This window comes from Sorex araneus, chromosome 4 (assembly GCF_027595985.1).
Source record: "Sorex araneus isolate mSorAra2 chromosome 4, mSorAra2.pri, whole genome shotgun sequence".
NCBI classification, from domain to species: Eukaryota; Metazoa; Chordata; class Mammalia; order Eulipotyphla; family Soricidae; genus Sorex; species Sorex araneus.
In genome coordinates, this window is record NC_073305.1 from 198,121,377 (window position 1) to 198,147,411 (window position 26,035).

The following is a 26,035-nucleotide window of genomic DNA, read 5'->3' on the forward strand; positions in this document are numbered from 1 at the left end:
CTCTGGCCCTCTGGAGTGCATTCCTGTGCATTCCTTTTTTTTTTTGCCTTTTGGGTCACACCCAGTGATGCACAAGAATTACTCCTGGCTCTGCACTCAGAAATTACTCCTGGAGGTGCTCGGAGGACCATATGGGATGCTGGGAATTGAACCTGGGTCAGCCACGTGCAAGGCAAAACACCCTACCCCACTGTAGCTGGGAGCTCCAGCTCCCTCCTGTGCATTCTTGTCTCAGCTACTAGTGAGGGGACGAGGGGACTCATCAGGCCCCCAGAGACATGAAGCCCACCCCTTTCCCTAAGACACATTTTCAGCCACATACAGATACAAATGTTTATTCTACATAAAAATGTCACAAAATGGGCAGCTGGTTGTCCCGAGACCTTTGGTGAGGGGGGTTTGGGGGGCGGGGTCGCTTTCAAGAAGGCAACACGGACAGAGGTCACAGTCACTGCAGGAGCAAAGCGGAGGGAAAGTGGGGCCCCGCGACCCCCTGCTGCATGCACCCGCATGCACGCTCCCTGCCGAGGCAGGAGGGGGCACACTTCTGGGGGACGCCCCAAGATGCTGGAGAGTGGGGTCCCCTCCCTGGCTGGCTGCCGAATACTGTATCTGAGACACCTGACACCCACGTGGCACATTGATGGGGGACAGCAAGGGTAGGACAGGATCGCAGGCTACAGTGACTTCCCCGAGAGCACGAGAGCAGGGACCAACCCGTCCCAAACATGCAACACAATGGCTTGAGGACCCAATGGGCCTACTGGGAGAGCTGCTCCCCCCCAGCCTCACGGAGTGGCCGCTGGGGGCCTCCAGTCCCCTCCAGGGTACCTGGGACCAGGCCTAGGCCCAAGGGCTTGCTCCCAGGGGCCGTGGGAATGTGGGAAGGGAGGTGGAGGCTGCCCGGGTGGGCTCTGCCCGTCAGGGAAAGGAGTCAGCAGCCACCTGGCCACGACACGGAGCCTCCCTGGCAGTGCTGGGCTGGTAGAGGCTGAGCTGTCTCAGGGCCACCCCCCAACCTGAAAAGCAGCACCATGTGGCCAGCTGGTCCCCAGGGGACAGCTGGAGAGGACAGGCAGATGGGGCAGGCCAGGAAGAGGACGAAGGGCAGGGAGGGGGCTCATGAACCCTGGGCCGCCCTGCCTGGAAGGAGGAGGGGGCATGGGCAGGCCCTGCAGCTGTCCCTTGCTGCCCCCGCCTCTTCTGTACAGACACACACGGTCACAACGATCATGCACACGACGGCTCAGGCAGGCGGGGGCGAGGGCCCAGGGGCAGGGGCAGGGGCAGGGTGGGTGGGCAGGGAGGTGGCAGCAGCCAGGGGCCACTCAGGCTGGACTGTCCAGAGGGATGGCAGGCAGGTGGCGTCTAACCAAAGATGCCCCCGAAGGTGGAGGCGATGACGATGCCCAGGACCACGCAGCAGATGATGATCATGATCTTCTTCTGCACCAGGGAGAGAGGGGGGCTCAGTCCGGGGGTGGGGCACGGCCACATGACAGAGAAGGGGCTGGTCTGGGCGGAGCACTGAGGGCTGGATGTTCTGGGCAGAGTGGACAGTTGTGGGGGGACCTCAGATTTGGGGCTACTGACCCGGCGAGCCTTGCTCTGGTACTTGACGGCTTTCTTGGTGTCCGACACGGCCCTCTCCACGTAGTCCACCGCGTGTTCCACGTTGTACTCGATCCTGTCAATCATCTCCCCCTGCAGGGCCAGGGGCCACTGGAGCTCCAGGGGGCTACCCCTCCGGACGGGGCTTTGGGAAAGCGCCCTAAGGTTGGAGAGAGAAGGGGCCCTGAGGGTGGGCAGGGGCTTCTCCCCCACGCCCTCCAGGCCAGACCCACGGCAGCGCCCGCTGTCCCCCCGGAGCTGCCGGTCTGGGGAGGGGAAGGACCGTGCAGGCTGGGCAGCGGGGTCAGGGCCATGCGAAGCCCAGTGGCAGCCAGGAAAGCAAGGTCGCTAGGGTCGGGCCAGAACCGTGGGGGGCACGGGGAACTCCCCGCTCACTCCGCCTTCCCAGACGGAAGGGTTCCCGTCGCCTCTCCCCCCTTGGAGCCTGCCGCCGCCCCGAGCCCACCATGGAGCACCCTCGGGCAGGCCGCACATTCTCCCTCATCCCACCTGCTTCCTAACTCGGCCCTGCGAGACCCTGAAATCTAGAAGACACTCAGACGCCCCCCCATCCTGGGCCATCTGCCCCCCCACCACGGACCTCCCTCCTGCTCCCCAAACAAGCCACTGGGCTGGATGGCTGGACCCTGAGCCTGGCAGCCCTCTGGTCCCAGAGAGGCCCTCCTGGGATACCCCATTCAAAGTGGCCGCCATCATTACCCTGGTGTAATTCCACACATTGCTCTTGGCCTAGCTACATCGGCGTCACCTTCGAGCTTATTAGAAATGCAAGTTCACGGGGCCGGAGCCATAGCACAGCGGGGAGGGCACTTGTCTCGCACACGGCCAACTAGGTTCGATTTCCAGCATCTCTTAGGATCCCCTGAGCAATGCCAGGAGTGATTCCTACGTGCAGGGCCAGGAGTAACCCCTGGAGCACTGCCAGGTCTGGCCCAGAAACCAGAACAAAACAAAAGACGGCCAGAGTGCTAGTACAGAGGCTAAGGTGCCTGGCTTAGATGCGGCACGCCCAAGGTTTGACCCCAGCATCCCATACAGTCCCCCGGCCCCTCCAGGAGTGATTCCTCAGCTCAAAGCCATGAGTAACTCCCGAGCACCTCTGGGAGAGGTCCAAAAAACCAAAAAAACAGAAGAGCAAGTTCAGAGCTGGGGAGAGAGTTCAGTGGGTTGAGCCCGTGCTTTGCATGCACAAGGCCTGGATCTGCTCCCTTGTGCACTGGGTTCCCGAGCACTGCAGGGAGTAGCCTTCAAGCACCGACAGGTATGGGCCCCCCAAGCCAAAAAAGGAATGTAGATTCAGTGTCACCCACCCACCCACTAACCTCTGGGAATGGGGACTGGGAAACAGGCAAGATTTTGGGATGTTTTCCGAGTTTGAGAAGCTTGAACTATGCCAGTTGCCTTAGGCCTGGCACAAGAGAAACTATTCTGTTCTTCCCCGCGGGGGCCCCTCCACCAAACTCTCGTGCACTGTGGGGAGCAGGCCCTCTGCTGTCTGTCTGGGTCACTTCTAAGCCTCCCTGGGATCCACGGTGCCCATGAGACAAACCGTTGGCAGCAAAGACAGGGCGAGCTGGGTGTGGGGGGCTGGGGCCATGCAGGGCCAAGCAGAGCCATGCAGAGAGGGGTCAGGTGGTTTCTAAAGGGCAGCTCGTTACCTGGACACTCAGGCCCTCCCCGGCAGGGCAGCATGTCGGGCAGAAACGGGAAGGGTTAGTTCAGCCCCGGTGGGGGGCTGGGGGCGCTGCAGGGGCGGGGGACAGGGCTGAGGCGGCCTGCCCCGGGGCACGCACCTGGCTCTCCACCAGCATGGCCATGTCCATGAACATGTCGTGCAGCTCCCGGATGCTGTTCTCCAGCTTGATGATCTCACTGTGCCGCGTCTCGATCTCGCTCAGAGCCTGCTTCGAGATGCTGGAGTCCATGATGATCTGGGGAATGGGGGAGGGCTCTGTGCTGGGACCCGGGGGGTGAGGGCCAGGACAGAGGCAGGCCTCGGCGACTGGGACCGACCATGGCCTGGGCAGAATGGTCCAGAAGCAGGCCCTGAACCCTCCCCACTTCCTCCTGGTTGTCTACGAATTTCTTGGAGGTGTGATTTTCGATCTGTGGGGTGGGGTTGTGAACACATCTGCCCTGGGCTCACAGCTGCCCGGCACACCACCCCAAGAACCCAGACCGGGCCGGATTTTGCCCACCACCCCCCACCAGTTCTCCCTCCCCTCTGACTGTGTCACTGCCACCTCCTCCACAAGCCCTCAGTGTGGAGCAGGGTCCTGCAGAGGGTGGCAGAGCCCTGATCGGTGAAGTAAGGGTGGTAAGGTCGCAGGCTGCACCGGAAGGGACCGGAGGCAGAAGTATCTGCTTGTCCCTTTGCCACTGATTTAGCTGACCTCCCACTTAGCCACCTGGTCAGACTGGAGCTCAGCCTTTTCTGAAACCTACTGCCCAGGTAGTTGTCCCAATGCAGCCCTTTCCCGGGGATTCCCAGTGGGAAGGGCAGCGTCCACACTCACCCCGGAAGCAAAAATGGCCGGGTTCCCACTCTCCAGCATGTCCTCCAGCTCCTCGCTGGTCGTGGTCCTGCCGGCTGGAGCCCAAGCAAGCACTGAGCCATGCAGACCCCGGAGAGGCAGCGGCTGCCCCGCCCTCCATCTAACCACGCCCTCTTAACGGCCCCGCCCTCCGTCTAGCCCCGCCCACCCGGCCCCGCCCCTCGTTACTGATCTCCAGCTGCCTCTGGATGCGGCCCTTGCAGCGCTCGCGGTAGTCGGACTGCGTGGCGTTGTACTCGGACATGACCTCCACAAACTTCCGCGACAGGGTGGAGTGCTGCAGGGCCGAGACGGGGGTCGTGATGGGGCCCGGCCCGGTCCCACGGGGGCGGAGTCTCGGCACCCGCCCCGCCCCGTCTGCCCAAGGGCCCGTACCTGCGTCTTCCGGATCCGCAGGTCCGCGGATGAGCGGTTAAGACCCTCCTCCTGCTCGATGCTCTGCTCGATGCCTGGAGGAACCGACGGCTGCTGAGCCCGAGGGTGCCCGAATCACCACTGCCGCCCACTGCCACCCCCGGGATCTGCACGAGACCTCGGGGGCCACCAGGGCCAGGGTGAGCGCCAACAACGCCCCTCCCGGCACATGCCCGCCCACTGGGGCTCTCGGGGTGTGCGAGACACCCACATACCCCGTACGTGCAGGGGTAAAAGGCTGAGCACCCAGCAACGGGGCGTACCCCGGCACATGCCTGCCCACTGGGGCTCTCGGGGTGTGAGAGACACCCACATACCCCGCACATGCAGGGGTAAAAGGCTGAGCACCCAGCAACTGGGCATGCCCGGAGTGGGGAGGGCCAGGGGGTCCCTCGCCCGCAGTGTGCACATCGGTGTCCAGTGGGGGTTTCTGGGTGGGAGCTGGTGGTCTGGACTTCCTTTTACCCTCTTAGCTTAAGAGGGCGGGTGGTACCCCAGCTAGCAGCACTCCAGGCGCACGCCTTGGGCATCTGTTCAAGGCCCTGTCCAAAGCACAGCAGAAATGGGCCCATCCGAGTAGCTGCTGAGACTGGGCATCTGCTGGCACCCTTGCTAAGGGAGCAAAAGCCCATGGATTCGCTCAGACTTGGAAAAACCCCGTGGTCTGCCTGGAGGAAGCAGGTGTGGCGCCCAGACTCACTCTTTAACTTGGAGCGAACTTTGTTTGCAGTCTTCTTTATGTCAGACATGAGTTCCTCCAGCTCCTCCTTCGTCTCTGGGGAGGCAGACAAGTGTGGGGTGGCAGGGAGACACCCTGGGTTTCCCTCCTTCCTGGGCTAAGGCACTCAGCCTCCCTTGCGATCCCCAGCCAGGAAGCGAAGCCTCCTTCCTCGAGGTTCCCCACCCCCTGCAGATAACAGATGGGTCTAAATTTAAGGCAGACAATCGTGGAGCAGCTGGCGATGCTGGCGCTGGCACTGGGGAACATTTACTTGGTCCCCGCACGAGCTGAAGTGGCGGATGCGGGCTCACCCAGCATTACCTGATGGCTGCCGGGGGCTGAGGGGGGAAGCCCCCAGCCAGTGGGGCCGCTCACCGGAGCGGGAAGCCAAGCTCCCCACTCCTGAAGTCTCATTCAACCAGGGAAGGGGACAGATCCCGTTCTACAGGAGGATGCACACCTTCCTGGGTGCCCGGGAGTGCGGGGGGACGGGAGGCTCCTGGCAAGGGTGGGAGCTGATGCAGAAGTTCCAAGGGGCAGGCCACTGAGGCACAGTGCCCGTGAGGTGGCAGGGAGCGGGGAAACTCTGGGGGTGTGGTCTCACTGGCCCTGTCTCAACTGTAAGCGGCTCCTGAGGCAGGGGTGGGGGGAAGCCGCTGCCCCCATCTCCCGACTCGGAGAGAGAGGGGTTGGCTGGCAGCGTGGGGGCAAGACTGCTTCCCTCTGGGGCGCATCTAGGACCCCTAGCTCCGGGGTGCCACACCCCGAGGGAGAGACAGCTCCTGGCTTCTGCGCACCCTTGGCTCCCTGGGGGCCGGGGCAGGCCAGCCAGGAGGGCCACCCCTGGGAGATCCCTCCCCAGAGGCACGTGTGCCAGGCGAGTGGGGGGCTTCGGGGAGCGGAGGAGGGCGTCTCATTCCACCCAACAAAGGAAAAACTTGGTTCCCAGCTGCTCTGACGTCTTAAGCCTCTTTTGCTCAGACCCAAAATAGCCCAGCCCGGATGGCAGCCCCCAGAGGAGCCGACAGGGAGCCTTGGCCGGGAAGCCCGCCCGCTCGCTGCTGCCAACTTCCCCGACTGCGCCCCCCACTGCCCCCTCCCGAGACCCCCGGGCACCTAGTCCACAGCAGGGACTCCGGGACACCCCTCCTGGCTGAGCTCAGGGGCTCAGAGTCTGAACTGGTCCCACTGACCGTCGGTGTCAGGGCGTGGGTCAGGGGGAGCGGGAGCACGGGGCGCCTTGGCCCCAGCAGGCCCGTCTGGGCGCGTGGCTGGCGGGACCGCGGGGACTTCCTGGAGCCCGGAGAACGCCCGGCTCCGGGGTCCGCGCGCCCAGTGCCAGGCCTCCCTCCGGAAGCGCTGCCTGCTCGGCCACTCTGCCCTCCCACTGCGCCGCCGCTCACAGCTGCCATCTGCTCTCCAGGAGAGGGAGCGCGGGCTGCCGGCCCCGCGGGATCCCAGGCAACTCCCTCCCCTGGGATGGGCGCAGCCAGCCCCGCGCCCAGGGGCGGGACCGCAGCCTGCCCCGCCCACCTCCCCTGGGGGCCCTAAGCAGGAAACCCCAGTTGGGGGCAGGAGGGGCGCAGGGGGTCGCGGTGGTGTTGCAGAACTGTTTATCTCCTTTAGTGTTTGTCTTTTTGTTTGAGAGCCACCTTAGGGAAAATAATACACTTTATACGTAGGGATGTGTTTTTCTAATTATTTACAGTTTCATACACAAGGTTTTTCTTTTTTGTTTTGTCTTGTTTTTTGGGTCACACCCTGCGATGCTCAGGGGACCCTATGGGATGCTGGGAATCGAACCCGGGTTGGCCACGTGGAAGGCAAACGCCCTTCCCCGCTGTGCTATCGCTCCAGCTCCACATACACAAGTTTTTTTTGTTGTTGTTGTTTTTGGGTCACACCCGGCTATGCACAGGGGTTACTCCTGGCTCTTCACTCAGGAATTACCCCTGGCGGTGCTCAGGGGACCCTATGGGACGCTGGGATTAGAACCTGGGTCGGCCGCGTGCAAGGCAAACGCCCTACCCGCTGTGCTATCGCTCCAGCCCCACATACACAAGTTTTGAATGTGATTTCTATGTTAGTTTCGTCTTTTGTCCCTAACAATCAAAAACTTAATGTTATGCTGTCCATATATACAACCGTATTTGCTTTTCAAAAATCCATACAAACGGTATTTATTATTGTTTACTTGAGCTCCCATCAGTGTCTTTTTCCCTTTTTTTTTTCCCTTTTGTATTTCTGAATTCTGCACCCCCAGGCCCACTCCTGGCTCTGCACTCGGCAATCATGCCTGGTGGGCTCCGGGTGCCCTATGCGACACCGGGGTAGGACGGGTGCCAGGCAGGCGCCCTCCCGGCTGGTGATTCTCTGCAGGCTTCCCCCAGGGGCCCCCCCACTGAGCTAGCTCGGGGGGTGCCGGGTGCCGGGGCCCCTGCCGGGACACTCACTCTCGTCAGGGTTGGGGGAGGCCAGGATGGCGCTGTGCTTCCGCTTCACCTCCTCCACGTTCTCCGAGATGGTGTCGATGAAGCCCCGGATCTCCTCCACCTGCACGCCAAGGCCAGGGCCTCAGGGGGACACTCCCAGGGCCCCCCGGGTGGGCTGCAGTCAGGGCTCAGGGGTGGGAGGGGCCAGACCCCTTCGGCTTCCGTCTCTGCGTCCTCAAAAGGGTTTACGCAGAGACAGGTGGGGCCTGTCCAGGCCACCCGGGGCGGGGGTCTGGGGGGGGGGAGGGCAGGGAGATGGAGGTTGCCGCTGCCCCCACCTGCTCGAAGAACTCATCCATGAAACGGTCTCGATCCACAGTGACGGTGACATCGTCGTCGTCATCGCTGTCCTTGGCCTGCATGGGGGTGGGGGGCACATGTGAACATACCCGCGGGACCCCCAGACCCTGCGCCCTACATCCACCCAGAACGGGCAGCTCCACTGCCAGCCAGAGACGTGCTGGGGACACTGCCAGGTGACAGACCCACGGCCCCCTCCAGACATGGGGGCCTTTGCCATCACCCCCCACCCCCATCTGGGATATCCAGGGGAACAAAACTTTGTCACAGCCTGTGGCTGCAGCCCGAGCTTTGCTCCTGCCCTGAGGTGGCCCAGGCAGGACCCTCGGGCATGTGATGGTTCTGCCCCAGAGGCCCCGAGTCTCCCTGACAGCCCCTTATTTGGGAGGGGGGAGCAGTGTTCACTCCTGACTGGGGCTTGGCCAGGCTCTGACGGTGCCGGGGGTACGAGCCTGGGCTACTCCGCCCCCTGGGCTCTCCCCGGGCCCCCTCCTTGCCAGGTCTGTCTTTACGCTGCGTGTGGCTTTCTGTGTGACCGTCTCTTCAAGACACCACAAGGTGCAGGGGTGGACCCCGGTGCTCCCGGGCAGACGGGCCAGTCCCGTGTGTCCGGCCCCACCGGGGCCCGCCGCAGCCACCCTCTCGAGGCCTCGGGCTTGGGTCCCGCCCCCCGCACGCCACCCAGGGAGTAACCCAGAGGAAAGGGGACTGATTTCCCCTGTGTCCAGGACGCCCGCCTGGCTCGGTGCCACCGCCCTGCAGACCTGTAGTGGGTGCCAAGGGCGCGCAGACACTTGTCCGCTGGCCTGGACCTGCCGAGGCCAGAGATGCAGGCAGGGAGCGGCAGGGGGTGAGGCGAGCGCACGGACACCCTCTGCTTGCAGGGGCCCGGGGCCGCCTAGCACAGCATGCAAAGGGCAAAGGTGGTGGTGGGGGAACATCCCATAACCCACCCCCAACCCCACAATCCAGTGGGGAAGGGGCTCTTGGCCTGGCCTAGACGGGCTGTCCCCTTTTCCCACCCCGAACCCCAGGATGTTTGCCGGGCTGAGAAATTAGGACAGCGAGGCTGGCTGGAAGGAGGGGCCGCGAGAGGGGGGAGCACAGCGTGTTCCGGAAGGGCTGTGCGGGGGCTCCCGGGGTCTGACTGCTCCACTGGCGTGGGGGCCGGGAAGAGAGGGGGCTGGTGGGGAGCGCGCGGGAGGCGGCCGGGAGGGGCCCCCTCTCCTCGAGGGATCACACCTCCTCCCCCAGCAGCTAAAATAAATCCGGCTCCCACAAGAGCCGGTGGCAGCTACCAGGTGGCCCCCCTCCCCCGCGGGCCCACCCGGGCCTCAGCGCCACTGGGAGCCATTTCCGCCCGAGCCACAGAGCTGAGCCCTCCAGGCGGGCACAGCCCCCACCAGGGCTCAGGGCTGCCCACTCCGTTCCGCCGAGCCCGGCCAGCAACGGGCAGACGCCAGCCCAGGCCTTCCAGAGAGAGGCAAGACCCGAACGCAGGCCCCCAGGGCAAGGGCCCCGGGCAGAACCCACCAGACCCTCGACTCCTCGCCTCTGCCCACCCGCAGGCCGTGCCCTCCGCGCTGGGCGCTCCCTCTGGAGGGCAGAGCTGGCACCTGGGTTTTAATGGAGACCCAGGCTGGGGTCCGCCATGCAGGGTGTGGCCTTCAGACTGACCCAACAGCCAGCGTAGGGCTCAGGGACTGGCCCCATCGCCTCAGTCAAACCAACTGCAGCGGGGGCCAGAGAGGTAGTCCAGTGGGGAGGGCGCTTGCCCTGCACGTGGCTAACCTGGGTTCGACCCCCGACATCCCATAGGGTCCCCTGAGCACTGTCGGGAGCAACCCATGAGCACCGATGGGTGTGACATCAATAAAAAAAAAAAGGAAAAAGCCCAGTTTTCAGAAACCAGGGAAATAGTCCAGGGGGTAAGTCCCTTTCCATGCTTGAGGCTGACCCTGGACGTGATCCCTGAGCACAAAGCCAGGAGTAAGTCCTGAGCACTGCTGGATATGGATTCTCCCCCCAAAAATAAGTTCCTAGAACAAGTCAGAACGAACAGAGGGGATAAGACTATTAAGGGTATTTTGGGGGTTTTTTGCCACACCCGGGAACGGGGATCCCAGCCTGCAGTGTCCTGGGGTCCCAGGACGTGAGCAGGACTGGACCAGGGCTGGCTCCCAGGACTGAGGGCCAGGGTGTGGCGTCTCTGCCATCCACTGCACTGATGTCCCAGCACCGCCTGTCACCTCAGCAGCCCTCAGGCAGAGGCAGGGCCCCTGGCAGCACGTGGGCCCTCGGCGGCAGAAGGTCCTGGGTTCTGGGGCCCCTGGAGCCAGAGTGGTCTTCCCGGGGCCAGCACGCATGCTGGGTTGGGCGGGGGGGCCTGTCCACAGGACCGTTTCTGTTCCCCCTCCTTTGTGACTAGTCAAAGGCGGGACCAGCAGCCCCGCAGGGCGGGGCAGGCAGGGGTGCCCAGGGCCAGACTCTGCATCCAAGAGGCCCCGCAGGCGGCCCCTGCAGTGGGGATGACCCTGAAGGCCATTCCAGGGGCCCAGACCACAAGCGCCCAGACCACTGTTTCTTCTGGGGACCCCAAGGGAATGGGGGGAGACTGGCCCCGAGCCTGCTCTTATCCTTCACTTCTTCTCCTCCTTCATTTATTTCCTTTGGGTTTTGCGACACACCCAGCAATGCTCAGGACTGACTCCTGACTCAGGGGCCACTCTTGGCGGTGCTCGGGGCTGACTCCTGACTCGGTGCTCAGGGGACTCTGGGCTTAGCTATGTGCAAGGCAAGCTACCTTCCCACCGTCCACTCTCCTTGATCTCATTTCTTTCTTTTTTATGGTTCACACCTGGCAGTGCTTAGGGGTTACCTTGGCTCTGCGCTCAGGAATCGCCCCTGGCGGGGCTCTGACGACCATATGGGATGCCAAGGATTGAACCCAGGTGGCTGTGTACCAGGCAAACGCCCTCCCCGCAGGACTATTGCTCCAGATCTCCTGGTCTCATTTCTTTATTTAATTAAATTAATTTAGTTACTGGGTTTGGGGCCCACCCCCGGGGATATGAAGGGCTGACTCCCGGCACTGCACTCAGAGATCACTCCTGGCAGAGAGCAGGGCACCAAATGGGGTGCTGGTGATCGGACCCGGGTCGGCTGAGTGCAGGGCGATGGGTCTGGCCACGTTTATTTCAGAGCGGAAGTGAGCAGGGGGAAGGCCACCGGCTCGCAGCTCCCCATGCCTGAGAGTGGATCCGGAGACACTGTGGCTTTCTCTCACGGTTCCGGGGGCTCGGGGCCACACCGGGCAGTGCTCAGGAGAGGGTCGGCTCCAGGGGGGCTGGGGGGACTCTATGCAGTGCTGGAGTCCGAGCTGAAGTCGGGCTGCAGGCCAGGCCAGCGCCACCCCCCTGCACTCTTTCCAACCTGTGCTGTCAGCCGTGGGGGGGTCAACACCCCTGGCTGAAGGCACGAACCTGCCTGGGGGGCCCCATCTCTTCCGGGCGGTGAGGGAAAGCCTGGGGCCTAGAGCAACAGTCCAGAGGAGGTTCTTGCCCGGAATCAGTCCCCAGCACCACACCTGGTGCCCAAGCCCCGAGCACAGAGCCAGGAGTCCTCACACCTGAGAGTCACTGGGTGTGGCCAAAGCAAACCCCCAAAACTGGTGGGCAAAGGTGGGTGGGCCACCCAGCCAGGCCTGCTCTAGACCAGAGGTCAGGAGCACCCCGGCCCAGGGGCTGGGCCCTGCACACCCCCTCTGCCCCCTGCCAGGGCCAGGCTGTCCCCACTCCCCACCTCTCTGTGCCCTCTGACACCCCAGGGCCCAGCGTGTCTATCCCCCCAGCCCTAGCCCGGGGAGGGGCGGCCAGCTCGGAGGAAGGAGGCGCAGGGAGGGGGTCTGGAGACTGGCATCACTCCCAGCCTGGCGTCCCGGCCAGTGGGGCTCGGGCCGTGGGGAGGCCCCGAGGTGCCCGGCCTGCAGGCAGGAGCAGCCCCCAGGGGCGCGGGGCTGGAGGCGGCTGCAGGGCTGGGCCGGCCTCAGCTCCGAGGAAACGCGCCAGCTCCCTCCGAGTGTGACTTTTATAAATAAGCTCCCTCGCTTCCCTTCCAAATGTGCTGGTGTTGGGGGGAGGCGGGGGTGGGGCCACACCGACCCAGGCGGCACCTCTCGGGTCCCAGGGCTCCGGGGCTGAAGGCTCGACTCCCCCAAACGTGGAGCAGTCGGGAGGCCAGTGACACCCCTCCTGCTCTTGCACGCCGAGAAACGGGGTTACGGATTTTCCCAGCCTCACTTCATAGCGGGGAGAGAGGAGGACGGGCAGCCCCCGCCCGAACCGGCACCCACCCCCACCAAAGGCCCCTCACAGGCCCCCAGGCGGCCCGCAGAGAAAGCCTCGCCAGGCACGAGGCCGCCACAGTCAAGCTCTCCGGAGGGTGACCCTCCAGGGGTCAGAACCAGGCAAAGCCCATTTCTCTGTCTGTCTCTGTCCTCTCTCATTTTTAGGGCACACCCCGCGATGCTCAAGGGTTACTCCCGGCTCTGCTCCGGAATCTCTCCGTGGCACTTAGAGGGCCATATCCGGGCCATGCCGGGATGGAACCCAGGTCAGTGGCACACAAGACGGCGCCCTCCCTGCCGGGCTATCCCTCAAGCCCCCAGGCCCCCATAAGGGCCACCTGCTGTCATCTCTGCGACCCATCCGGCAGAGCCCCGCCCCCCGCTGACGGGCCTCCCACACAGACCCGCACCCTGAGCTGGGATCAGATATTCTCTGACTCAACAGGCCCCAGAAAACTGCGGGCAACCAGAGGCTGGTGCCCGTTTCGGCACGGTGACTGTTCCTTTGAAGCCTCCTGGGGCTCAGCCCTGGGCCTGGCCCTCCGCCAGCAAGAGCGGCGGCTGGGGGGCTGGGGACAGGACAGTCAAGTCCCCGTGGGGGTGCGGGCTGGAATAAGGGAGGGGGGCTGGAGGAAAGGCGCCAACACAGAGGACGGGCTGCAGGAGCAAAAGCCCCAGGGGCAGCTGAAACTTTCCCTAAGAGGCCAGGGGGTCTCCGGCCTGGGCCGCAGAGGGTCCTGGGGAGCCACTAGCTAGAGCCCCGTAAACGCCGGGGCGGCTGCCACTGGGTCACCGGGGATTCCGATGGGACTCCAGACGCAGGCACCCCGCGGTCCCTTTACTGCACCCCCCAGCCCGGGGGGCTGGCCATCCCAAAGGGCACAGCCCCCCTGAGAACCGGGGAGGGGGTCTGAGCTGCGGGGCGGGCTCGGGGGGCCGTGCCAGGCCCGGGATGGGGGTGAGCGCTGACTCGGTACCTTTGTGCATCCTCCTGCTCCCCCAAACCCCGCCCAGGAGCCACACCCCAGGGGCCTCGGAGACACAGGTGGAAAAATAGGTCGGACTGGGCGCGGGCGGCGGGGGTGGGTCCGCCCGGGCGGCCCCGGCGGCCGGAAGCGGGGCGGGGGCGGGTCTGGGCCCCCGGGGGCCCGCCGGGAGTGGGCGGGAGCCACAGGTGACGGCAGCTACAGGTGCCGGAGGGCACGGGGGGGCTCCGGGGGCAGCTCCCGCGCCGGGCCGGGCCCCACCCGGGAGCCGGGGTCCCGCGGCGCGCCCCGCGGCGGGCTCCGGGCAGGGGCGCCCCCGGCCCTTCCCGCCCGCCCTACGTCCCGCTCCCCGGGGGGCGCAGCGCGGGGGCGCGGGGGGGGGACGCGTGGAGGGTCGGAGAGGGGGCACGACCGGACGAGCGACCCCACCGGCTCCCCGGAACCTAGCAGAGTCAGGCTCGGGTCCCGCCACCGGCATCGGATCGCCCCTGGAGCCCCCTCCCCAAATCAAGGGGGTTCCGGAAAGTTTATCCAGGACCCCCGGCTCCGGCCCGCCCCGGCCCGCCCCAAGGCAACGGGGCGAGGCGCCCGGGCGCCCGCGACCCCGACACGGTCCGAGGGGCGGACCCTGGGCGCAGGAGTCCCCGCGCGCGCCGCCGCCCCGCGCCCGGCCGGGGGCCGCCGAGCTGCCGCGCGGGGCGCGGCGGGGCCGGGCCGGGCCGGGCGGGCCGGGCGGGCCGGGCCGGGCCGGGGGCGCGGCCGGACTCACCGTGCGGAGCTCCTGGGTTCGGTCCTTCATGCTCCCGGGAGTGGCAGCGGCGCCGGCTGCAGCCGAGTGAGCCCCGCATGCGCGGAGGCCGCCCCGCGGCTGCGCAGCGCCCGCCCGGCCCCGCCCCGGCCCCCGGGACCCCGGCCCGGCCCCCCGCCCGCCCCGCCCCGCCCCGCGCCGGGACCCCGCGCCCCGCCGCGCTGGCGGGGCCGCCTGTGGCGCCTCAGCCCCGGGACCTGAGCCCTGCCTGGGACTGGGGGGCCCACACAGCCCCTTCTCCACCCCCCACCTCGGTTAGACACATTCTGTTTTTGGACCCCGCGTCTTCAGTCGTAGAGTTTGGGGGTGTGAGGGGGGGAATGTGATTTTGTTGCCTAGGGACATCCAATAAACACACCCCTCCCCGCCCCCACTAATAATAGAGAAATAAACAAACCACCTGCTCCAGCTGGGACCCTTCAGGCTTCCAGGTGTCCAGCCCCCCGAGCCCCCCTTCCCTCTCTCCCCATCACCCCACCCAGCCCCAGAGTCTGGCTCCTTCCTGCCCCAGGCCAGGCCTCTTTCCCTTCCGCAGCCTCTGCAGTCTGCGTTCCCTCGGTATTGGACGACTAGGTGCAAGTTGTCACCAAGTCCCCAGGCCCGGGGTTTGGGGTTCATCTCGAAGCTGGGGCAGCGGGTCTTGGGGCTCAGCTCCTCGCCCTGTGATGGGAGTGCTGGGACTGACTCCAGGGGTATACGCGGGGTGGGCAGTGACAGCTGGTCCTTGGGGGTCCCTGTGGGCTTCTTGTCCCCAAGGCATCCACTCCCCACAGCCCTGGCCCCTACCCCCTTGGCCTCAGACCAGGCGTCCCCCACCTTCTTCCTGGCTCTGCCGAGGTGCTCCTCTGGGCCTGGGCCAGCCCCTGCTGCCCAGCGTGTCCGGGCTGGCATGGCTCCCAGACAGTGGCACAGGTTGGCTGCTTGGCAGGAGGCTGAGGCACTGGCAGCCGCCGTCACTCCTTTCCTGCAGAATCTGGCCCAAGGGGCGCTCAGAGCCTGGCAGGAGAGACAGTCACACCCCGTCTGTGGCCGGCCTCAGCCCTGAGCGTCACTCACCTTCCCCACCCCCGTCCCCACTACCTTCTAGTTTGGTCCTTCACTGCATATTTCTGGGGAAGTGTTCTGGAGTCCCGTTCTGCATCTAAGGTCCTCAGGGCAGTGACAGACCCACTCTTACCCCGCCAGGGTCAAGGGTGAGTTTTAGTGGCCTTGGAGGTGGGTTGGAGGGGCAGGGAGTGTGAGGAGGGGAGCCCTGGAGAAGCCCAGGCCTCTGCGGGGGGTGTGCTCAGAGGTGGGGGGCACGGGCTGGAGGGACGGTGCCAGAGCAGGGAGGGCCTTGCGTGCGGCTGACCTGGGCTAGATTCCCAGCGCTGCACACAGTTCCCGGAGCCAGGAGTGATTCCTGTGCGGGGAGCCAGGAATAATCCCTGAGCACAGCCGGGTGTAGCCCAGAAATAAAAAAAAAAAGAGAGAGAGAGGTGGGGAGCCTCACGGGGTGCTGACAGGGTCAAGTGCTCACTCCCCCAACAGAGTGCCGCGTGAGCATGGACATCCGCTGACGGTCCATCTGGGGACAGACATGCCCAACCCCTGGTGGGTGAAGCCTTGACCCCCGCACGATCTCCCCAGGACCCCCAGAGAGTTGAGATGAGCCAAACAGTGCCACTCCGCGGGGGGGAGAAGCTTCGGAGTGGGGAGGGGTGCAGGCCTGCTGGGGACTTCCCTCTGAAAGGAGATGCTCGGGGAGGGGGTGTCGGAGAAGGCGGCATTCGGGCAAATGCCCGAGGGGGTAAAGGAGCCCAGGGAGGGCACAAGACCAGAGGCAGAAGGCGGGCTTGCAGGAGTGGTCCCCGAGGGGGTCAGAATCCCTGCAGGGTTTCCGAGGATGGGGGCTTCGAGGCTGGTTGTGAGGGTGCGGGGTGGGGAGCAGACCGGTGGCATTTTCAGGGTCACTGAGACAAGATGCGTCGCTGTCAGATACTGGACACCTTTATTTTGCTTGATTACTTATAGGGGGGTCCCCAAATATTGTTTTGGGGGCCTGGGGGCTACCCCTGGTGATACTTGGTAGGATAATTCCATCCCGGGGCCCAGCAGTGCTGGGGGTCACCCGAGGGGTGCTCCAGGGGACCATGTGCTGCCTGGGACTCAACCCGGAACCAATTCTGCTGCCAGGCCCCTCCCCGGCCTTGGACGCGTTGCATTTGCTTATGTTGGTGGTGCCAGGGATCAAACCCAGGGCCTCACACACGCAAGGCGAGTGCTCGGCCCAAGTCACCTCCCAGGCCCTGAACTCATTTTAAGGGCCACGTCCATGGAGAGAAGAGGAACCAGCACGCCGGAGCCGAGGATTTTGGTCTGCACCTCGGGGAAGTTGGGGTTTCCGTTTGCTAAGGTGGGGGGCAGGAATCGAAGGAGGACAGGCGGGGCTGGTCAGTCTGAACTCGGGGCTCGGACATTAACTCTGAGTTGTCCCTGGGGAGGGACAGAAGACCATTGTCTGTCTGAGCCTGGAATTCAGGGGCCAAGGGCAGGCTGGTGGCGGCCAACGTCGAAGGTTCTGAAAACAAGGGGAGCCCCCCCGCCCCGGGCCACGTGGAGGACGGCAGGAGGCTGAGCTCAAGGGGCAGGCAGGGGCGTCCTGGGGGCAGCAGAGAGGGCAGCGGCATGCGAGAGATTGGTTTCGTGGCTTCAGAAATAGGTCAGCAGGGAAGGCACTGGTTTTACTTGTGGCCTGTCCTGGTTTGGTCCCTCGAGGACCACCAGGAGTGATCCCTGGGCACTGCCGGGTGTGGCCCCTCTGCCCGGCACTAGCCCTCAGACCCTGGAAGGAAGAGGCTGGCTATAAAGCGAACATCACCGTCGGCCCGACGGACAAGCTGCAGCAGGCGGGGCACAGACAGGGAGTAGGTGTGTTCACGCCAGGACAGAGGCCGGGGGCCCCTCAGCACCCAGTGGACACAGGAAGATGGTCAGTGAGTCAATGTAGACTCATTGGCTTGGCTTGGCTTGGGGTGGGGGAGGTTGAGGTTTGCGGGCTACAATATAAGGAGTGTGTGTGTGTGTGTGTGTGTGTGCATGTCTTTGGTTTGTGGGTCATACTCAGCAGTACTCAGGGTTTACTCCTGGCTCTGTGCTCGGGGATCAATTCTGGCAGGGCTCAGGGAACCTTTTAAGTGCCAGGGGTTAAGCCTGGGTCAGCTGAGACTATGTCTCTGCACATGCGTGCGCATGTGCGCGAGCGCACGCGCGCGCGTGTGTGTGTGTGTGTGTGTGTGCGCGCGCTCGCGTGCGTGCGTGCGTGCGTGTGTGTGTGTGGTGTGTGTGTGTGTGTGTGTGTGTGTGTGTGTGTGAAGAAACAGGGCTGGGGGGCTGGAGCAATAGCACAGCGGGTAGGGCGTTTGCCTTGCACGTGGCCAACCCAGGTTCAATTCCCAGCATCCCATATGGTCCCCGAGCACCACCGGGAGTAATTCCTGAGTGCAGAGCCAGGAGTAACCCCTGTGCATTGCCAGGTATGACCCAAAAAGCAAAAAAGAAAAAGAAAGAAAGAAACAGGGCTGGGCAGAGAGAGCACAGACTGAAGCACTTTGCCTAGCACTTGTCTGACTCTAGTTAATCTCCAGCACCACCTGGTCCCCACCACCACCATCACCCATCCCCCCAAAAGAAAGGAGGGGGCCGGAATGATAGTATAGCAGGGAAGGTGTTTGCCTTGCACACGGCTGACCTGGGTTTGATCCCCAGCATCCCGTATGGTCCCCCGAGCACCGCCAGGAGTAGTCCTTGAGTACAGAGCCAGGAGTAAGCTTCGCCAAAGAAAGGGGGGGGGGAAGGAAAGAAAAAAAAAGGAGCAATCTTGAAGCTGGAGCAGGAAGCTGCCCATCAGCCTGGCAGGGACGGTGCTGAGCAAGGCCACTGGCAAGATGCCCGGGCCCTGGGAGTCAGGAGCCACCACCAAGTGGCCCTGGAATTGACTGGCATGGAGGAGGTAGGGGCTGCTGGGGTGTCCCCAGTCATAACCGCGTTCCAAGGCTGGGCACAGCCCACCTGAGCCCCTCCAGTGCCCTGAGAGCCCCGGCCCCTTCACCCCAGCACCGTCTCTCTGCCCCCAGATTGGCGCTCTGCCCCCCAGTGCTCCAAGGGGAGTCCTGACACCCCATGAGTTGCTTTCTCTATCCTTGGTGGGAGGGCTCTGCCTCCCCTCTGCACCCCCGCCCCCAGTGTCCACACACCACCTCTGCCCAAAACTGAGTCTGGGCCCCGTGGGGGGTGCGGGACCCCTGTTTATCAGGCTGATGCACTCTGGTTCTGACTCAGGACAGGTGTCTGCCGCTTCTTGGCTGGACAATGTTCTGGGACTCTCCAAGACTGGCCCAGGTGTGCCTGGGGGTCCGTGAGAAGCAGCCACAGGCTAGGGACATGGCTTTGGGGGCGCTGTGTGGGGTTCCAGCCTGGCGTGATCCCGGCACCGCCCAGCGTCGCCCCTGAGCACTGCTGGTGGAGCCGCTCTGTAGATAAACACAGCATTCGGAGTAAGCATTGCTCCTTGTGTTTTTGTTTTGTTTGGGGGCCACACCCAGTAATACTCAGGAATTCCTCCTGGCTTTGTGCTCAGGGATCACATCTGGAATGCTTGGGGGACCATACGGGCTGCCAGGGATCGAACCCAGGTCAGCCAAGTGTAAAACAAACACCCTCCCGCTGTACTATTGCTCCAGCCCTGCATTCCTTAAATGAGGGGTCAGATGAACCCTGGGGGTCGGAGGCGCTGGGAATGAAAACACTGGGGTTTTTAGCACCCCAGAGAGGGCGAGTCGAGTCTGCTGCAGTCCTGAGTTGTGGTGCTGCTGCCACCTGCTGGTCAAGGCTGGGATTTCTTTCATGCCCATATAAAAATAAATAAATATATATATAAATAAATATATATGTGTGTATATATATATGTATAAAATCACTGCCACTGTCATCCCGTTGCTCATAAATTTGCTCAAGCGGGCACCAGTAACGTATCTCATTGTGAGACTTATTGTATTGTTACTGTTTTTGGCATATCGAATACACCACAGGTAGCTTGCCAGGCTCTGCTGCGCGGGCGAGATACTCTCGGTAGCTTGCTGGACTCTCCAAGAGGGGCAGAGGAATCGAACATGGGTTGGCCGCGTGCAAGGCAAACACCCTACCTCTGTGCTATCACTCCAGCCCATATATATATGTATATATACACATACAAACATATGTACACACACACACTCACACACACATATACATGGTCACTCACACACACTCCCCAGGGGCTGGGAAAGGAAGGTCCCCACCCATCCTCAGCAATCCCCTGGCTAGTGAGAGGCGGCTTCTCCTCATTCAGGAGCAGAGGGTCACCCTGGAGGGTGTGGCGCAGGAAAGGGCTTTGGCCCTGGGGAGAGAGAGACACAGAGAGACAGAGAGAAAGAGGGAGAGAGAGGAGAAGGAATGAGAGGAAGGAGATAGAAAGGGAAAGGGAGAAAGAGGAGAGAGTGCGCTTAATGTATGCACTCGTGCGGTATGTGTGTTGCGTGCTCTACCATATGTGTGGTGAGCAGTAGGTGTGTGTGGTCTGTGCGTGGGGTGCACACAGGTGTGTGTATGTGTGGTTGGTGGATGAGTGGCGTGTGATCTGTTTGTCTTTGTGTTCTGTGTGGTGTGTGCTGCGTGCAATGTGCGTGTATATGTGTGTTGTATACGGGAGGTGAATGTGTGGTGTATATATAAAGTGTGTGTGTACATGTATGTGTGTGGTGCGTATTGTGTACATGCATGGTGCCTGTGTGGCCTGTGTGTGGGGAGGTGTGTGGGGGTGGTGTGTGGGGCTGACAGACTTTTCCTTGTCTGGGGAGTCAGGCCCTAGGCCACTAGCACACCAAGTGGCACCTCAGTGCCTCAGGTGGCCCAGCCGTGACCCTCTCTGGAGGGCTTGTGCCCGGCTTGCCCTGCCAGCAGGGTGACCTCTGCCCGCTGGCCTCTCCTTCCTTCCTGGTCTCCCTGCCCAGGCCCCTCAGGCGCTCAGCCTGGAGCCCAGCCCCAGGTGGCACGTGGGGGAAGGGAGGAAGGGTCTGGGGAGGCCGGAGGAAGTCCCTGCGTGCCTGAGGAAGGTCATTTCCTCCTCCCGCGGAGAGGCCGCCAAGCGTCCAGGCCCAGCAGAGGGCCGCGAGGGCTCCCCCGGGGCGGCTTGTCCTGAGTTTCTCTTGGAGACAATCGAGTTACTCTCTCCGCTCCGGGAAGTTTGCTCAGACCCTTCCCTCACCCAGAGGTGCAGGGTGGTCCCTGGAGCCCACCTCCAGTTCTCTGACCCCTCAGGGCGCAGCCGCCCTCCCCGCCGGCCTGGGAACAAGCACTTCCGGGACTCATGAATGAGGAGGTGCCCGGGAATACTATTGTGAGTCAGAGATTGGCTTCTTCTCTCTCTCTGGGGGGGCCACACCCAGCGATGCTCAGGGGTTGCTCCTGGCTCTGCGCTCAGGAATCACTCCTGGCGGTGCTGGGGGACCATATGGGATGCCAGGGATTGAACCTGGACTAGCCACATGCAAGGCGAACGCCCTCCTGCTGTCCCCTCCTTCCTTCCTTTTTCCCTTTCCTCCCTCCCTCTCTCCATCCTTCCCCCTTGTTGTGATGACTGCAGTGGTGTCCCCCGTGGCAGCAGGGTTTTTCACACTCGTTTCGGGTTTGCACACACCTGGAGGCGGCGCCCAGATCACCGTGGCTCCAGGCATCCCAGAGGGTAGCACCGCTGGACTGCGTGTGCCTGGGGACGCTGTACGCCCAGCTTGCAGGGCCCCTGGCGATGGTGGGCGCGAGCGAGGTCCCTGGCGTGTGCAGAGGAGCTAGAATAGTCGCCAAGAACCCCGAACTCAGGGTCTGCTGCTCTCAGCAGAGGCCTGTGGGCGCGGCCGGCCCCGCGACAAGGCTCTGGACAATGGAGTCAGCCCCTTGGCACCCCGGGCTGGGTGGGAGCTTGGTATCGGAGTGGGGGGCCTGAGGGCAGCCCTGAGGGAACACAGGGTGGGGACCACCAACTCAGGGGCAGTCCTGCGGTTTCATTAGCAGCACCGGGGGACCTACGGGATGCCGGGGGTGGAACCCCGGTGGGTCACGAGAGGCACCGGGGACCTACGGGATGCCGGGGATGGAACCCAGGTGGGCCACGGGCAAGACAAGGGCCCTCATCGCTGGATCATCACTCAGGCCCTGCGAAGGCTTCTCAGCAGGAAAGTCCCTCGGGTATTTCCAACATCGGGGTGTGTCTGGGTGCACCCCACGACCACACCGAAGTAGGGGTGGGAAGCCTGGATACCCTAGTGCTGCCCCACGGGGAATGGAGGAATGCGGGGTTACCACCCTGGGAGGGCGAGTTCACCAGGACTGGGTCATCTTTTTTTTGGGGGGGGCACACCTGGCGATTCTCAGGGGTCACTCCTGGCAATCCTTGATCACATGGGATGCCGGGAGAGGAACGGAACGGGAACGGACGGGGGGTGGGGGTAGTCAGGTGTGTGCAAGGTAAGTCACCTCCCTACTGCCCCACTGTGCATCTCTCCAGCCCAAATTTACCTTTGGTTTTCCTTTTGGGACACACTGGGGGCTACTGAGGACCCCAGACTCCCGCACGCACCAAGCCCGGCCCGCGGAGTTCTCTCTGGGTCCCTATCAGTTAAGCTCTTTTCCTTCATTTTTTTTGGAGTCACCATGGGCGGAGCTCAGGGCTAACCCCTGATCCTACAGCCAGGGACCAGTCCTGGCGGTACTTGGGGGACCACACAGGATACCAGGGATGGAACCGGGTTGGCCGCGTGCAAGGCCCCCCCAACCCCCCCCCGCTGTGCTACCACACATCCTTCAGTTTTCTGCCGGACTGTCTTCTTGAAATTTGGTTTCTTTAATTTTGGGTATGGCACCATGCTTGACAATACTGCATATGGTGGGGTTCACGCCTGACACAGCCCAAGACCACTCCCTTTCCCAGTGTCCACTTCCCTCCACCACTGCCCCATTGTCCCCCTCCAGCTTCCTGCTGAGACCAGTTCTGTTTCCGTTGTCACTGGTCACTGCACTGCTGGGGCGTCTTGTGTAGATGTCAGTCCAAGTACCCACTCTGGGAAGGGTTGCCTGGTGGGCGAGCGGGGACCTGACCCTCCTTTCCCGTCCTCCGATGGCAGCAGAGCGCCCCCTTCCGGTGAGAGGTGGGTGTGACAGGGCAGGGGAGGCGGGGGCGTGGCAGCAGGCGGGGGCGGGGCCTGCTAGGGCACCCAGCCTCCGAGGAGGGCAAAGGGCCGCGGCCTCCAGCCCCACCCCACTGATTAGCCTCCCAGTCAGCCCGCCTCTCGGTCTGGGGCCCGGAGGGGTAATTGCGCTCCCAGCCGGCAGGACCCTCCTTCAGCGGTCCGGGGAGAAGGCGTCAGTGCTCAGGGACCAGACGCCGGCCACCCCCTCACATGGCACTGTGCAGACCTGGCCATCAGGGACACAGGCTGAACTTCCTGGACCTCTGGCTCTAGCATCACACCCAAGGCCAAGGAGAAGGGCCCAGGGTGGGCTCACCCAGCTGGACAAGCTCACCCCTGCTCCCACCTCTTTCCCCTGCCAGAGCCCGGCGCGGCGGGTGGCTAGAGCACTGGGGGACCTTGGGACAGAGCCCTCGCTGGACCAAGCCCTGCGGGAACGCGATGAGGCCATTGCCAAGTGAGTGGCAACAACCTGCAGGGGTGGGGTGGGGCGTGGGGCTCCTTCAGGGCAGGAGAGGGAGGGGGAGGGGAGGGAGGGGGAGAGGAGGAGGAGGGTGGGGCGGCGGAAGGCTCCGGGAAGGAGAGCACCACCAGGCACTGCCAGCTCCGGGCGCCCTTCCCCGCAGGAAGCGGGCCCTGGAGGCAGAGCTGGACGGCTGCAGGGCCCGGCTGCAAGCTGTGGAGGCCCAGCTGCTGGAAGTCCTGGAGGAGAAACTGAGGCTGCAGCAGGAGGTCGAGGCCTGGGAGGTAGAGTGGGCATGCCACCTGGGGCTGGGGGGCCGGGCCCGGGGCCGCTGCTGACCCCGCTCTCCCGCCCGCAGGAAGACATGCAACAGCTGGTGCAGCGGCAGGTGGAGACTCAGCTGCGGAAGGAGCGTGAGGCCGGGGGTGCTGCGGGGACCCCCAGAGACTCCAGAGTGGCCCAGGGCCCCCGGGGCCGCTTCCCCCTGGGCCGGTGGGGGCGCTGGCGCTGAGAGACCTTGGGCCGGGCGATATTTACTCATTAAAGGCAAAGATCGGAGCATCTCTGCGTCTTCGTGTCCCCCACGGGGCCCGCCTGGGCCTGTGTGCAGAACCGGAGCAGGCCACAGGGCGGCTCTCAGGCCAGGAAGCCTCGGACGGCAGCCATGAAGTCCTGCGGGCAGTCGGCGTGGACCCAGTGGCCAGCATTGGGCACCGTCTGCAGCTGGGCACGAGGAAAGAGCTGCCGGATCTTGGGGTGGTGGCAGGGGCTGGTGGGCGGGAGAGGAGCAAGAAAAGGGGGGACGGGAGTCACGTGAAGGCCCTGCTCAGTGACGCTTCACAGCCCCCCTACCCCGCTCCTGCGCAGGGCTGAGAATTACCGCACGAACTCGGAGTTTCCGCCGAGGAGGAAGAGGGTGGGCCCCGGGTAGGCGTCCAGGTGGGCAGGAAAGGTCATGATGTGGCTCATGTGCTGTGCCAGGGCGTCCAGGTTCACCCGCCACACGTGGCGCCCGTCCACCTCCACCAGGTTGGTGAGTAGGAACTGCCGCACGCCTATGTCCTGGGGTGGCAGTTGGGGGTCCCCTGTGAGGCCGCCCTTCCCTCGACAGATCCCAGCGGGCCACAGCCCCCGGGGACGAGGGGCACCTTACCTGGATGACGGAACTGAGCTGCTCATCGGCCAGTTTGCGGGCGGAGGAGCGGGGCAACCCATCCGGGATGCGGATGGCCTTCATGGCCGCCATGTAGGCCGGGAAGTCCGACACCGCCGTGGTCTCTGCGGGGCTGATGTCCACGGAGATCAGACGGTCCACCAGCTCAGGCTGTGGGGAACAAGGGGCCGCGGGGACCAGCTGTGGGATTCGGGCGGAGTTCCCCGGTCCTCGGGGGCGACCCCGCGGGGCTCACCCTCTGGAGGGCCAGCAGCATGGCCGTCTTGCCTCCCATGCTGTGGCCGATGAGGACGCAGGGCACCAGGCCCAGCTTGGGCAGGAGCTCCTGAAGGTCCTGGCTCATGGCTTCGTAGCTGTTGTCTGGGTTGTGGGGGCTGTCGCCGTGGTTCCGGGCATCCACCATGAGAACCTGGGCAATGCGGCGAGACTGGGTCAGTAGGGCGAGGGGCAGGGGGAAGGTGCAGGGCCCAGAGTCAGCGTGCCCAAGAAGCGATGCCTGACACCTGTGAACACATCTTTTTCTTGCTGTATGGGCCACATCTGGCCATGCTCAGGGCTTACTCCTGGCTCTGTGCTCAGAGATCACGCCTGGCGTGGCTTAGAGGCCACACAGGACACCGGGGATGGAACCCAGGTCAGCTGCACGCAAGGCAAGAGCCCTCCCAGCTGCACTGCTCTGGCCCCTGTGATCACGTCTTTAAAGGTCTGGCCTGGCCGGGCGGCAAGCCTCAGGGAGGCCAGGAAGCAGAGGCCATTCCCCCTCGAGTCAGCGCTCAGGAGCAGCCCTGAGAGCCCCCCCCCTCGTCAGACCCCTGTCTTTGGAACAGGCAGGCCAGCTGGTGGGAGGGTGCGGCCACTGGGCAGCCTGCAGACGCCGGTCCACGAGTAACTGCGGTCCGTCCAGGTTCTCGGTCAACTCTGAAGTTGTCCACAGGCCAGCTTCACACCTCAGCCCCCACGCCCCACGGCCCGCAGGGAGGGCCGAGCTGGCCCCGCCCCGCGCCCGCCCCCGGAAGCTCACTCTGCGGCCGGTCTGCCGGGCCAGGCCCTTGGCGATGGAGTTGAAGTTGGTTTTGCTGCCGAAGAGCCCGTGCAGAAAGACGAGGGCCGGGAGGGTCGGCTCCCCGTCCAGGAGGTTGTAGGAGAGCGGCACCGGCCTAGGGGAAGGACAGGGACGGGGGAGGGCGTGAGCGGCGGGGCCGGGCTGGGGGAGGGGCCCGAGAGGGGGCGGACCCAGGGGGAGGGGCCGACCCGGGGGGAGGGGCGACGCGGCGCCCACGCGCTGCCCTTGACTAACCTCGGCGTGGCGCCGCCGCGGACGCTGCTGCTGAGTGCGACGGGCTCCCGAGGAAAGCCGAGGCTGGAGGGGCCAAGCCCGCTGTGCGGGAGCCTCCAGGTGCGGGCCCAGCGGAGCATGCTCGGGAGTCGCTGCCTCACGCGTCCTCAAACGGTCCCTTTGCCCGGCCTCCCGCCCGTGCCTCTGGCCCCGCCTCCCGCCTTCGCTTCGGATCCCGTCCCGGCCTCTGCTTATGGCCCCGCCTTCCAGCCCGCGCTTCTAGCCCCGCCTCCCGCCTTCGTTTATGATCCCGCCCCGGCCTCTGCTTATGGCCCCGCCTCCCGCCTTCGCTATGGCCCCGCCTTCCAGCCCGCGCCTCTAACCCCGCCTCCCGCCTTCACTTATGATCCCGCCCCGGCCTCTGCTTATGGCCCCGCCTCCCGCCTTCGCTATGGCCCCGCCTCCCATCTTCGCTATGGCCCCGCCTTCCAGCCCGCGCTTCTAGCCCCGCCTCCCGCCTTCACTTATGATCCCGCCCCGGCCTCTGCTTATGGCCCCGCCTCCCGCCTTCGCCTATGGCCCCCCCCCCCCGCCGACGCCTCGAACCC

General features: G+C 64.2%; 2 protein-coding genes across 3 annotated transcripts; both read right to left on the reverse strand.

Moving 5' to 3' along the window:
• Positions 1-319: 319 nt before the first annotated feature.
• Positions 320-14,290, reverse strand: STX1A (syntaxin 1A). Its single transcript, XM_055135177.1, has 10 exons — positions 14,215-14,290; positions 8,093-8,170; positions 7,776-7,875; positions 5,302-5,376; positions 4,563-4,636; positions 4,356-4,464; positions 4,149-4,222; positions 3,426-3,563; positions 1,594-1,704; positions 320-1,446 (listed from the first exon to the last, which is right to left on the reverse strand). The coding sequence occupies exons 1-10, from the start codon at positions 14,242-14,244 to the stop codon at positions 1,369-1,371; spliced, it is 867 nt and encodes a 288-aa protein (XP_054991152.1). The 5' UTR covers positions 14,245-14,290; the 3' UTR covers positions 320-1,368.
• A 7,860-nt stretch (positions 14,291-22,150) lies between these two features.
• On the reverse strand, positions 22,151-25,766 carry ABHD11 (abhydrolase domain containing 11). Of its 2 annotated transcripts, XR_008629780.1 has the most exons (7): positions 25,449-25,766; positions 25,173-25,308; positions 24,387-24,560; positions 24,131-24,301; positions 23,858-24,039; positions 23,515-23,746; positions 22,151-23,216 (listed from the first exon to the last, which is right to left on the reverse strand). XR_008629780.1 is itself a non-coding variant. In XM_012935555.2 (6 exons), the coding sequence occupies exons 1-6, from the start codon at positions 25,565-25,567 to the stop codon at positions 23,614-23,616; spliced, it is 915 nt and encodes a 304-aa protein (XP_012791009.1). In that variant the 5' UTR covers positions 25,568-25,765; the 3' UTR covers positions 22,151-23,613. The 2 variants fall into 2 exon arrangements, 1 of the variants encoding a protein (XP_012791009.1); XM_012935555.2 differs by having other exon boundaries at positions 22,151-23,746; positions 25,449-25,765.
• Positions 25,767-26,035: the final 269 nt, after the last annotated feature.

What these genes read in the sequence shown, in the direction of transcription:
- STX1A (XM_055135177.1), bottom strand. Translation starts at nt 14,244, where the DNA reads ATGAAGGACCGAACCCAGGAGCTCCGCACG. An exon ending in AGTTCGCTCCAAGTTAAAGA is followed by an intron (nt 4,637 to 5,301) that starts GTGAGTCTGGGC and finishes CGGTTCCTCCAG; the next exon opens with GCATCGAGCAGAGCATCGAG. An exon ending in ACCAGAGCAAGGCTCGCCGG is followed by an intron (nt 1,447 to 1,593) that starts GTCAGTAGCCCC and finishes TCCCTGGTGCAG; the next exon opens with AAGAAGATCATGATCATCAT.
- ABHD11 (XM_012935555.2), bottom strand. Translation starts at nt 25,567, where the DNA reads ATGCTCCGCTGGGCCCGCACCTGGAGGCTCCCGCACAGCGGGCTTGGC. An exon ending in CCCGGCAGACCGGCCGCAGA is followed by an intron (nt 24,561 to 25,172) that starts GTGAGCTTCCGG and finishes CGCATTGCCCAG; the next exon opens with GTTCTCATGGTGGATGCCCG. An exon ending in TGCTGCTGGCCCTCCAGAGG is followed by an intron (nt 24,302 to 24,386) that starts GTGAGCCCCGCG and finishes TGTTCCCCACAG; the next exon opens with CCTGAGCTGGTGGACCGTCT.